The 13,004-nt window shown below is 52.8% G+C and overlaps 1 protein-coding gene across 1 annotated transcript in view; it reads right to left on the bottom strand.

Moving 5' to 3' along the window:
* Positions 1-13,004, bottom strand: part of SYNE3 (spectrin repeat containing nuclear envelope family member 3) — a 77,980-nt gene that overhangs the window by 22,966 nt on the left and 42,010 nt on the right. The window contains exons 7-11 of the mRNA XM_028496367.2: positions 8,422-8,558; positions 6,813-6,987; positions 3,028-3,210; positions 1,945-2,088; positions 707-841 (exon numbers count right to left, since the gene is read on the bottom strand). Of these exons, the coding sequence (XP_028352168.1) occupies positions 707-841; positions 1,945-2,088; positions 3,028-3,210; positions 6,813-6,987; positions 8,422-8,558 (774 nt within the window). The remainder of the gene's footprint in view (positions 1-706; positions 842-1,944; positions 2,089-3,027; positions 3,211-6,812; positions 6,988-8,421; positions 8,559-13,004) is intronic.

Genomic DNA, 13,004 nt, shown 5'->3' on the forward strand with positions numbered 1-13,004 from the left:
GTGGCCTCTCCCGTTGCGGAGCACAGGCTCCGGACGCGCAGGCTCAGCGGCCATGGCTCACGGGCCCAGCCGCTCCGCGGCACGTGGGATCTTCCCGGACCGGGGCATGAACCCGTGTCCCCTGCATCGGCAGGAGGGCTCTCAACCGCTGCGCCACCGGGGAAGCCCATCAGACCAGTTTTGAAGGAGCCCTCCCACTACCCACGCCTACTGGCCGTCCCACCACCAAAGGGGCATCGATCCTGCGCGGACCCCAGCAAGATCCAGGTGGCCACTAGAGAGCACTGCATACGGGGCTTACGGCCACCAGGACCCACCTTTCAACCGGGCATTACCGCAGCAAACGTGACGGGGACTGCTGCGTGTGTGCAGCCTGGTCCGTGCTCTGGCCTCCTGGCACATGTGGAATGGCATGCTTAACTTGTTGCTGACTCCGTTGTCCATCTACCCACCAGAACTTAAACCCAGGAGAGCAGGGGCCTTGGCTGTCCTGCTCGTGCTGCCTCAATCCTTAGAGCCCAGAACACTGCCTGGCATACAGGAGATGCTCAGTAATTGAGGTGCTCCTGAATGAATGAGGAAGGGAAGAAAGGAAGGGAGAAAGAAAAAGGAGGGTTGGCAGGAACGAAGGAAGAAAAGAGGGAGAGAGTTCCCGAGGAGTGTCAGATGTCTCTGTCACAGCACAGACCCTCCGCTGGCCCCTTACCTCCAGAGACCTGTGCAGGGTCTGGTGGTCAGAGGAGAGCTGGTCCATTCTGTGCTGGTGGTGGGAGTTCCCCTGGACGAGAGGCCTCATGGCCTCCAGCTGCATCCCCAGGTCCAGCCCCTCCTCCTGTAGCCCCTGCAGGAGAGGAAGGAGTGAGTGGAGCGCGCTTTCTGTTGCTCCTTGCAGACGCTGATCAGGGCAGGGGCTCCGAGTGGGAGAGACTGGGAGGGTCCCGGGACCGCGGGACCTCGCCCTCTCCATCCGCTGCACCATATGGCTGTCTGATGGGCCCACTCTCAGGAGTGGTGAGAATTTAAAGAATGAGATGAAAATATTCTGAGACACCATGAAAATAAACTGCTAAAGACCAGAAGGCATCTCTGGGGCACAGACTCACGTGTGGACTCATACTTGATGACCACCTCTTAATAAGAAAAATCACATCTCAGCCTTAGTTTTAAAGCCCCAAATGCATCATTTTTAATACCTTCCAAAGAACACTCCCAGTTATGTATGAGCTGTGCCTGGGTTTTTTTTTTTTTTTTTTTTTTTTGCGGTACGCGGGCCTCTCACTGCTGCGGCCTCTCCCGTTGCGGAGCGCAGGCTCCGGACGCGCAGGCTCAGCGGCCATGGCTCACGGGCCCAGCCGCTCCGCGGCATGTGGGATCCTCCCGGACCGGGGCGCGAACCCGATTGCCCTGCATCGGCAGGCGGACGCGCAACCACTGCGCCACCAGGGAAGCCCCTGTGCCTGGGTTTTTAAAAGATAATTGTTGTTTCACGTGCATTTTAGAAACCGGCAAGCTCCTCATGCAGCCAACAATTATTCATGATCTGCCTACGTACAGTCCATGTGTTTTCAAACATCTATTCTGAATCCCCAAATCATTTATTTAACGGAAGGCCTCTGGACTCATTAGGAACACTTAGTGAAGCAACTTTAAAAGTAAATATTCATGTTAGACTTTGGAACCATGGAGTAAGCAAAAGGACAGCTTATCATTTTGTTAGGCTCAAGAATCAGCCATGTGGAGGTGCTAAAGTACTTGCTGAGGCCAGGAACCATCAGGTATATCAGCAGAGATTCATTTGAGATGAAAGGTCAGTTCTCAAGGGAGGGTCTAAATATCTGGCTCGGGCTGGCTGCTGCTTTGCTGGTTACTGTTACTGCAGGGGGCTGCTTTTAGGCACAGCTGAGTATCTGAGTAGAGGTGACTCAGGCCCGACAGACCTCTTACCTGCAACCTTGAAAGCTGGGCCTGTTTCCCAGGAAGGTCCCGCTGAAGCCCATTCTCAGCATCGACCCTGATTTGGAGGTCTGAGAGCCTTCTCTGCAGGGGGTCAAAAGCCGCTCCGAAATCTTTGTGTTGAGCGAGTGAGCTCTGCGGTGACAGAACAGGCAGCACACAAATCAGCTTTCTTCTCAGGCTCCCTGTGGTACAACCTGACACTCACAGACTAGCTGCTCCATCTCCAGCCTTCTCCTGGCTGGCTCGTACTCACTCAGGCGCCGCTCCCTCCAGGAAGCCTTCCTGGAGCCCTTGAGGGTGTTTGACTCCCCTCCTTGAGGACCACAGTGTCCTCACCTAACAGCTGTTCTGCCTCTAGAACAGGGGCTGGCAAACTACATCCCCTACCACACACCCCAAGTCCCACCAGGGGCCTAGTTTGTAAATAAAGTTTTATTGGAACACAGTCACACCCATTCATTTACAGCTGCTTTCATGCTACAGCGGCAGAGTTGAGAAGCTGCAACAGAGACCACTTGCCCTGCAAACCCTCAAATGTTTGCTAAATGTTTGCCCCGTGGATTAGATCAGACCAGGGATGTAATGCTCTTAGCAGGTGCCAGGCCCCTGGTCAGTGCCCCAGAGACCAGCTCTTTCATCGTCATCATTATTAGATGCTCAGCAAACATTTGTTACCTAAAAGAAACTGGCCACAACATCCCATGTTATGTCTGATTTCATGTGGCCGTTTAGAAGTGTCCCTGATAATACTACCTCCCAGCTCTCCAGCGGTTTAAAGTTTACAAGTGTTTTTCTCTGAGTCTTCTTATCTGACAGTCCCCAGCTCTCTGCAGAAAACAGTTCGACTTGATCAGTGAAGAAGGGAATTTGGGGGCAGAGGTGGGAGGCCGACAGGTGAGAAGGATCGCGCCATAATCCTACCCAGATGATAGATGAGGGGCCTGAGGTCATGGGGGACAAAGCGATATGCCCAGGGCCACGTGGTGGCCAGTGGCAAAGCTGGGGTCAGGATGCAGGGCTGCCCTTCCTGGAGGGTCGGGTCGACGGCTGAGGGCCGCCAGCGGGGCTCACCTGCAGTTTGCTCTTTCTCTGCAGAAGCCGGTTGTGCAGTAAGTCTCTGTCCCTCACGGAAGTTGCCACCTGCTCCAGCAGGGCCGTGGCTCTCTCCTGGCCAAAGATGCCGCCCAGCAGGTCTTTCTTCAGCTGCAGCATCGTCAGCTGCTCCTTCAGGTGGGAGCTTTCCGCCAGGGCCGCCTAGGGGAGACAAGGCCTCCGTGAACCGCAGGGCAGGATGGAGCTGGAGGTGGGGCCAGGAGCGCGCCTGTTCTGGCTGCGCCTGCTCAGGAGGCTGGGCCTTGGTGCTGGTTTCCAAGGAAGCGGCAAACGTAAGGAGAAACGGGTTGGCAGGAAGGCGGCAGGAGGCCCTGAATGTCAGGGTCAATCTGATTCCTCTCTCACCTCTACATCCATCTTATTACCAAAGCCTGAGCAAGAATTCTACCTCCTACGTGTCCCGGAAATCCGTCCCCTCTCCATCCGCCACCACTGACTGTGGTGCACCCTCAGCCTTGCTCACCTGAACCCCAGAAGCTCCTGACCGCCTGCTGCCTCCCAGCCGCCCCCCGAAATCGACCGTCCACGCTGCAGCCAAACCCCAGACTAACCAGTCTGATCCTCTACTCAGTGATCCTCTATCACCAACAGCAGTGGGCCATCCCCCAGTTGGTGTATGGGACTTTTCGAAGGGCCTATGGGATCACGATCAGAGGAAATTCTGGAAGGCTTCCCAGAGGAGGTGGCCCTGAGTGAAGTCGTGATGTGTGGGAGCTCATCGGGCAGAGAGCGGAGGAAAAGGGGACTCAGAAGCCCTGTGTAATGGGCAGCTGGCTCCTAAGCAGGCAGCCTGAACTCTGCACAGCCCAGGCCCCACCTCCTCCAGGAAGCCTCCCCTGACCACATTCCCAGCCTACATGCACTCTTCCTGCCCCCAAAGCCTTGTTCCCCGCTTCAGGCTCCTGCTGATCAACAAGCTGTCGGGGACAAATACCTCTTGCTTCTCTCACTGAGGGCGCAGGGGCCCTGGAGGCCAGGGCTTTGGTCTTCAGCTGGCCAGAGTCCTTCCATTTGATATCTGATGATGTTACAGAGATGCTGAGCTGGGCACGGGGCTGGGAGAGGGAGAACTAAGACCCCAGCCCAGGTGTGTGGTTTGCAATTAGCTGCACGGAGGTCAAGCCTCTAGCTGCAGGGGGTCACCTTCACCCCCTTTTCACCAGACTCAGACACCATATCACGAGGGTTAAGAATTCATGCTGGGGAATTGCAATCATGAGTTTGGATTCCACACTAACTGGGAGAACTTGGGCGATTCCAAGCCTCCGTTTCCTCATCGGTAAACTAGCGGTAGCCACACCCTGGTTCACGGGGCTGCCGTGAGGCTTAAATGCCTAAAAAGCATTTAACATACTGCAGGACCCACAGTGAACACACGATAAAAGACAGATCTTCTCAGCCATTATTATTTAACCAACTGTTCTGTGTTGAATTGTGTCCTTCAAGAAAGATATGGTGGGAAAAAAAAAAAAAGAAGACCCATGGGGAGAAGATGGCCACGTGATGACAGACACGGAGATCAGAGTGATGGACCTACAAGCCAGTGAACACCAGAAGCCAGAAGAGGCAAAGGAGGATTCTCCCCTAGAGCCACCGGAAAGAGCAAGGCCCTCCTGACACCTTGACTTCGGACTTCCAGCTTCCAGAACTTTGAGAGAATGAATTTCTGTTGTTTTAAGCCACCAGGTTTTGGTGCTTTGTTACAGCAGCCCCAGGGAACTAATACACCAGCCACGCCCAGCTTTTGGCTGGAGCTTTGCAGATCCACAGGCTGCTCTGAGGCTAGATGCAGGAGCTGAGTCAAGAAAAGAGAGGGCTGGCAGCTTGAGCCCTGGCCTGTGAAATCCATCCCGCCCAGGTGGGCCGGTGGGAGTGATGAAAGACACACTCCCAGCCAGCAAACAGCGTCCAAACGTGAATAAACCAAAGTCCTGGCCCCAAGTGTTTCAACTCACTGCTCCGTGAAATTCCCGCACTGGGAGTCCTGGGTCACCCTCTAGAAAGACAGGACCTCTCTCCTGCTTCAAGGAGGTCCCGGTCTGCTTTCCGCCTTAGTGGGAAGGACAGGATGAAATATAGTTGTGACGCAGCGGGGAAAGTTAGACAGGTCTGGGTCAAAGCCAGCCCTGTCACTTAATGTCTGTGTCACATCGAGCAAGTGGCTTCCCCTCTGGGACATTTGTTTTTCTCAACAGTCAAATGATAATAAGTGTTCTGAATGCCTCGCAAACCTATTTTCAGGAGCCAGAGCGAAGACAGGGATAAGAACATTAGACAAGAGTCTAGAACCCACCATTCTGGCCCCAGCTCTGCTCTCTTTAGCAGCCTGACCTTGAACAAGCTCCCGAACTTCTCCCTGGCCCCAGTCCCTCATCAGTAAAATGGGGAGAATGGTAGAAATGGAAACAAAAATCCATGTACATAGATAATCAACATATGTTAAGTATGGCGATGAAAATTGGAAAGAACCTAAACAATCTAACTGCGGAAACTTTAAAAAAAAAATGGCATGCCCCCCCAATGGAATATTCTGCAGCCATTTAAAGTGATGGCTTTATTGAACCTTTTTTTTTTTTTTTTTTTTTTTGCGGTACGCGGGCCTCTCAACGCTGTGGCCTCTCCCGCTGCGGAGCACAGGCTCCGGACGCGCAGGCTCAGCGGCCATGGCTCACGGGCCCGGCCGCTCCGCGGCACGTGGGATCCTCCCGGACCGGGGCGCGCACCCGCGTCCCCTGCATCGGCAGGCGGATCCCCAACCACTGCGCCACGAGGGAAGCCCTGTTGAACCATTTTAAAGGCTGCTGAGAAAAAGCTCATATGTGTCAACTGAAAATATCTGAATATACAACTACACAGCGTGAGCTCAAATACACGGTGAGGACGCACGCTTGCAGTGGTGGCAGCCACCTTGGGGCCATGAAGGCAGACGTGGTTTAGAGCTGAGAAGAGCTTGGGTCCTGGAAGATACTGCTGAGCTATCAAGCCAGCTCTGGGACGACCTGAAAGGCTCCGTGTTTGTTTGTTTATTCGTTTATTTATTTATTAAATTTTTTTTGGCTGCGCTGGGTCTTCGTCGCTGCGCGCGGGCCTTCTCCAGTTGCGGTGAGCGGGGGCTGCTCTTCGTTGCGGTGCACGGGTTTCTCATCGCGGTGGCCTCTCTAGTTGCGGAGCACGGGCTCTAGGCGCGCGGGCTCAGTAGTTGTGGCTCGCGGGCGTAATTGCTCCGCGGCGTGTGGGATCTTCCTGGACCAGGGCTCGAACCCGTGTCCCCTGCGTTGGCAGGCGGATTCTTAACCACTGCGCCACCAGGGAAGCCCCGTCTCTGTGTTTTAAGCCACCCCTGATCAGGTTACCTGTCACTTGTCACATGCATCCCAATTGACACACAAGAAAGGTAATGGCCTGACGTCCTGCTCTTTCTCAGCACTGCCCAGGCTTCCACCAGAGGACTGCCTGCAGCAGGGTCCTAAAGAGAAGGGCTGAGTGCAGAGTCCTGGAGCTACACCAGGCACCAGGCTTCACCTTCTTCCCAAGAACTGAGGGTGACTTTTGTCGCCGGTAACTACAAGTGTTGACATTTCCCGTGCACTCAGAACTCACCAGACAGGGTACAGTGGGCTCCACCCAGACATCTGGAGGACCCAGAGACACGCCTGTCCCTGCAGGGGCGGCTGAAATGCTATGCTTGGCCGGTGGCCTCCCCCAGCTGCACCCATCAGCCCTCCCGACAGAACCACGCGTACCTCGATCTGCGGCAGGAAGGTGTGGATGGAGGGCAGGTCTGGCAGGCTGGCGGTGACATCCAGGAGCTTCTGGGCCAGAGCCCTCCACAGCTGCAGTTCCTGCAGAGGCCGCTGGAAACACTGCCACAGGTCCAGGCCCGCGGCATTGCGCAGCCGGATGCTCTTGGCCTTCATGCTGTGAGCACCGTGGAGGGGGAACGGAGAGGGGAGAGAGCGGGTCGGTATAGGAGCGAGGCCTCTGCCCAGAACCCAGAGCGCCCGGCTTGTACTGCTCTCAGGGCGGGCACTCTCGTCTTCTACAGACTGCTGGGCTGTCCACGGGACCCTGAGGCCTATGCTGTCCAGATAAAAGGGCACTGGAGGTAAGCCAGTCCTCGAATAGACTTGCAGCCCAGCTTCTGGACCAGGGAAAGAGTCAAGCCTGGAAGAGGAATTACGGAGCCCCCAAGCTGGTACCGCCTGCCCCCAGGCACCTCGTGGAAGCAAGACAAAATACTTTCTTGAGTAGGATGCCATTACTTTAGGCCCAACTAATTTCTACAAATAATTTTTCCAATATACTGTCCATGGTATAGCACAGGGAACTATATTCCATAACTTGTAATAACCTATAATGGAAAAGAATCTGAAAAAGAATCGATATATAGGTATAACCGCAACACTTTGCTATACACCTGAAACTAACAAAACATTGTAAATCAACTACATTTCCAAAAAAATACATATATATATATGTATAGATATAATGTCTAGCACCCCGTCATAGATAACCAGCACCTGCCACCTCCACAAGAGCAACGAAGGAGAGGGAGACCTCGGCCACCCTGCCCCACGGCCTGCTTTATGCACAGGAGATTTAGCCTCACCACCACCTCAGCATCTTGTGGAGGATCCAGGCCCTGGTTCTGGATGTACACATATAGGGCCTGTGCACACCGTGGGGTGAGAGTCACCTGGCAAGGCAGGAGGTCCCTGAGTTCCTTCTCGAGCAAAACCCCTGCATCAGGCAGGAGGATGAGAAGTGCTACAGAGACGGGGACAGTTGGGCTGTATTCCAAACACCTGAGCCTCATGTAGTAAAAACAGGTACCGATTCTGAAGTTACACTGTGCCCGGTTCCACACAGGGTGGATATTTGAACTGCGGGTCTTTGCTGGGCTAAGAAGCTGGAGACCTAGCTGTGCCCGATCCCATGGGCGGACAGGGAGGTAGAGGCTGGTCTGAAGTCGGGTCCGGTGCTTATATCAGCACCGCCGTCAGCAAGCCGGGCACAGTGCTGGCCTAGTGAAAAGCCCTCCCCTTGGACCATTACATAGGGGACCCATCCCCCGTGCGAAGCTGCACGAGGAGACTTGATGGAAATAAGTGAAGAGGCCACATAGCACGGAGAAAAGCAAAGTTCAGGCCTCCTTCTGGGAGCAGAATGTAAAATACTTCGAAAAGGGGTCAGTGCCTGAGCCCAGTGAGACCCTATAATGGCCAGCCGTTGATAGGAGCAAGCACTAGTTGTTCTCAGGCAGCAAGAGGCTGCAAGGCCCTCTGCAGCTGGTGTCAGATGGGCAGAGGCCCGGAGCGTGGGGTCCAGGACCGCCCGCGGCCCGCCCGGTACCTCTGGTGTTCCTGGATGGCAGCGACCACACTGTCCGCGAGGGGCTGCGGGTCCTGGGGGAACACGATGAGCTCCTTCAGCCGGGCCTGCAGCCGGTCCACCCGAGGCTCCTCCGCGGCCAGCGCCGCCCGCGTGGCCTGCAGCAACAGACAACACCCGATGGGACAGGTGAGCTTCGGAGATGGGCCGGCGGTGTGTGTGCAGCAGGACGAGCACATCCTGTGGGAGTGGCCAGCCCGGGAGAAAACGGTTCCCCCCGCCGAGGGACAGGGGCCCCCGCTCCGTGACCCCAAACACGTTTGCTCCTGAGGAGCAGGTGCTCCTCTTTATCATCACCTACCTCACAGCATTGCCGTGGACTAGCAGCTCATCATACAGATCACTGATATTCAGGGAACGGCGATGACATGCTTAGCGCCCTGAGGCCCCATTCACTGAAGCCTCCCCACGGTCCTGGACAGTAATTCTCCGTGTCCCCGTTTTATACACAAGGAAACTCTGGCCAACAGCTTTCTGACAGTTGCAGAGCTGGGAAACGGTGGCCCTGACACTGGAGCCGGGCCCTCTGGCCGTTAACCCGCCCCTTCAGCACTGAAGGAAACAATGACCTAAAGATGCTCTGCGGATCCAGGTATTGCCGTCGGCAAGAGGATATTTCCACCCAGCATGCCCGACCCCTGTCCTCAACCACGTTCAGGTACTTCGGATGCGGCCTTTTCCTGCTGTCCCGGGAAATGTGGAGTTTGATCTTGACCTTGACTCTGGCTGGTCCCATGCTCAGCAGGAGGCAGGGTGGGGGCGTGGAAAGCACACGGGCTCTGGCAGGACACAGGCTGGCCTGGAAACCCACCTCCGGCCCTTCCCAGCTGCGCAGCCTTGGATCGGTCCTGGTCCCTCGGTGGTAAGACGGGGCCACCCCCGCTTGACAAGGCACCGAGTACAGATCAGGAGCACTTCTCACTACATAAATGCTAGTTCAAGAACAGAAGTCTTCTAACAAGTTCTGAGATCCCCCTTCATTGATTTCCGGTTAGTCATATCTTGGTCATAATTGACACTTGAATCGGGTGGGACAGACAGCATCTGTATGGATGTGGTCAGCCTCCTGCCTCGGGAAAGGCTTCCTGAAACATAGCCGGGCGTGGCCAGGGGGCTGTCGGGACAGGGGGGTGTTGGCAGGGCTTTCCAGGCCTTACCCTCCCCACACGCCACCACTGCCAGTTTGCTTGCTTTGACCTTGGCCCTCACCTAGAACTCCTGGTAAGAGCCGTATGTTCCCTGAGTCCCGATGCTATTGGCAGGTGCTGTTCTAAGCAATTTTGTTTTCACACGTTCATAAGGAATGTGGAAGGCAGGTCTTATCATCATCACATCCATGTTACATTTAACTGAGATTAAACTAATTCTCCCCGGGGATTCCCTGGCGGTCCAGTGGTTAGGACTCCGCGCTTTCACCAACGAGGGCCAGGGTTCAATCAGTGATTGGGGGAACTAGGATCCTGCAAGCCGAACGGCGTGGCCAAAAAAAAAAAAACAAAAGGAATTCTCCCAAAGCCAGCCAGTCGGCAAGGAGAGGAACCGAGACTCGAACCCGGGCAGTCTGATCCGCAAGTCCCCGCCCTTCACTGCACCACCCCACCCCTACCCTGTGCCAAGGCTGACAGTCCTACAAGGGAAACAACTCCCTTTGTACAAAGTTGATCATTGCAGTGCACCTGGTCTGCTACGAGGCTGAGTGTGCTAAAGAACGTGGATGCTTTGTTTCTACCTACACCCAAATATTTCTGCATATGAGCAAACATTAGAAGGAAGAGGAAAAAAACCAGAACAGTGTGCAGTGGAGGTAGGACCTGGGGGCTTTCCTTTTAGATAGATCCCCTAATGGAATTGACAAGCTAGCCCTTTGAGTTAATACAATAAATAAAGGACTGGAAAAGGGTGTTAATCCTGATTTGAAAAATCTCTCTGTCCTCAAGTCAAACCTCTCGTGAGTGTGCACATATGGGTGGGGAGGGTGCTCCAACTGGACAGCGTGTCCGGGTTGGAATGCCCCCACCCTCCCAGGATGGGCATCATCTGCTGGGCCTCCTAAGAGCCCTGGTTATGTTTGTTCCTCATCTTCTCTACACTGAGAGCCTTGCCTCTGACCTAACACTCCCTGTTCTGTGCTCAGAAACTGCTCCCCACATCCTACCGTCAGGCAAGGGAATGGCAAACTTGGAGCCGATCCACCTCTTCTTTACCTACCAACTCATCATGTGATGCTGGGAATGTTGGCCGGCGGGGGGGGGGGAATCTCTCCAGGCCTCAGTTTCCTCATCCAGAAAATAGGTACAAACAACCAATTTGTCTGCTATGCTCGGGGAACTGAGATTATCAAAAATCCAGGAAAACCAGAGCCAGTGTGCTTGAGACTTGGCGTGATCCCCCCACCACACAGAGGATGCCCCGAGGCACACATGGCACCTGGACTGGGCCACGGCTTTGCCAAACACTGCTTACCGAGTAGAGCCTCCAGCGGGCCACCAGCTCGTCCTGGGTCCCGGCTTTGGCCGCGGGTTCCAGGCCGTCCTCCGCCAACCTCTGAAGGCCCTTCCTGAACTCTGCCAGCTCAGCCTCCAGCTGCCCTCTCTGCTGCTCATAGGCTCCCCTGGACCTGAGCAGGCCCTGCAGCCGCCCCTCCTCCTCCTCCCAGAGTGCACGCAGCTTCTCCAGAACATTCCGCATCTCCTCCAGTTCTCTGGTGATCTTCTCTGCACCCAAAGGGGAGGTGTTCTGGATGACCCCCACGGCCTGCTCCTCCAGCCTCTTCAAAGACTCCTCACCCCTGGGAAAGTCACTGGCGATGTCCTAAAGCAGGGAGGCGGTGGGGAAAAAGCACGAGGGGAAAGAGAAAACATGTGCTGCATTTTCCAGGACCGCTGGGAACATCATGCCAAACGGCAATGCCTATTCCCAGGCTAGAGCCAAGGCACCTTTCCAAGGGGTGGACTGTCTGCCTTTAAAACATTCAGGATGTAATTCCTTTACCATGTCATTTACAAGCCACTGGATTAAGTGAAGGGGAAAGTCTCTGTTGGGTACTTCTCTGTCTTTAACACTCTCTGACATTTGTTAATTTTGCTTTTTTTAATAGAGACAGAGGCAGCCTCGGGCTTGAAGCCTTCAGCTGGCAAAAGTATGGAGCAAATAGAACCTAACGACGCCATTTGGCCTCATTACATCTATTTGTATGGTTATCTACTAATTATGAATGAGTATTGGTATTCCATTTATGACAATGATATAAAATTTCTTTTTAAATCAGTGTTCATTGGCTTCTAATAGTAAAACAAACTTTTTAAAAACACTTTCGTCTGTTTTATTTAAAATACCTTCAAAATATTTTTTTCACTTTTTTAGTGAAGTGCAACTTACATGGACTATAATACAGACTCTCCTTGACTTAAAATGGTTCGACTTATGATTTTTTTTACGATGGTTATGAGAGCAATATGCATTCAGTAGAAACTGTACGTTGCATTTTGAATTTTGATCTTTTCCCAGACTAGTGATATGCAGCACGATGCTCTCTCGTGATGCTGGGCGGTGGCGGTGAGTGGAAACCAACATGGCTTTCGCTTTCACTACCGTATTCGGATGTAATTCCTTTACCATGTCATTTACAAGCCACTGGATTAAGTGAAGGGGAAAGTCTCTGTTGGGTACTTCTCTGTCTTTAACACTCTCTGACATTTGTTAATTTTGCTTTTTTTAATAGAGACAGAGGCAGCCTCGGGCTTGAAGCCTTCAGCTGGCAAAAGTATGGAGCAAATAGAACCTAACGACGCCATTTGGCCTCATTACATCTATTTGTATGGTTATCTACTAATTATGAATGAGTATTGGTATTCCATTTATGACAATGATATAAAATTTCTTTTTAAATCAGTGTTCATTGGCTTCTAATAGTAAAACAAACTTTTTAAAAACACTTTCGTCTGTTTTATTTAAAATACCTTCAAAATATTTTTTTCACTTTTTTAGTGAAGTGCAACTTACATGGACTATAATACAGACTCTCCTTGACTTAAAATGGTTCGACTTATGATTTTTTTTTACGATGGTTATGAGAGCAATATGCATTCAGTAGAAACTGTACGTTGCATTTTGAATTTTGATCTTTTCCCAGACTAGTGATATGCAGCACGATGCTCTCTCGTGATGCTGGGCGGTGGCGGTGAGTGGAAACCAACATGGCTTTCGCTTTCACTACCGTATTCAATAAATTACATGAGGTAGTCCACACTTCATTATAAAACAGGCTTTGTGTTAGATGATTTTAGGCTAATGGAAGATGATTCTGAGCACGCTTAAGGTAGGCTGGGCTAAGCTATGACGTTTGGTAGGTTAGGTGTATTTAATGCATTTTCGACTTATGATATTTTCAACTTACGATGTGGGTTTATCGGGACGTAGCCCTACTGTAAGTTGAGCAAATCTACATATAGATCTTAAGTGTTACTGTTCAAAGAGTTTTGAGAAATATATATGCCCATGCAGTCCACACTGTTATCAAAATATAGCATTTCTAACATCCCAGA

The sequence above is a fragment of the Physeter macrocephalus genome, chromosome 11 (assembly GCF_002837175.3).
Source record: "Physeter macrocephalus isolate SW-GA chromosome 11, ASM283717v5, whole genome shotgun sequence".
Taxonomy (NCBI): domain Eukaryota; kingdom Metazoa; phylum Chordata; class Mammalia; order Artiodactyla; family Physeteridae; genus Physeter; species Physeter macrocephalus.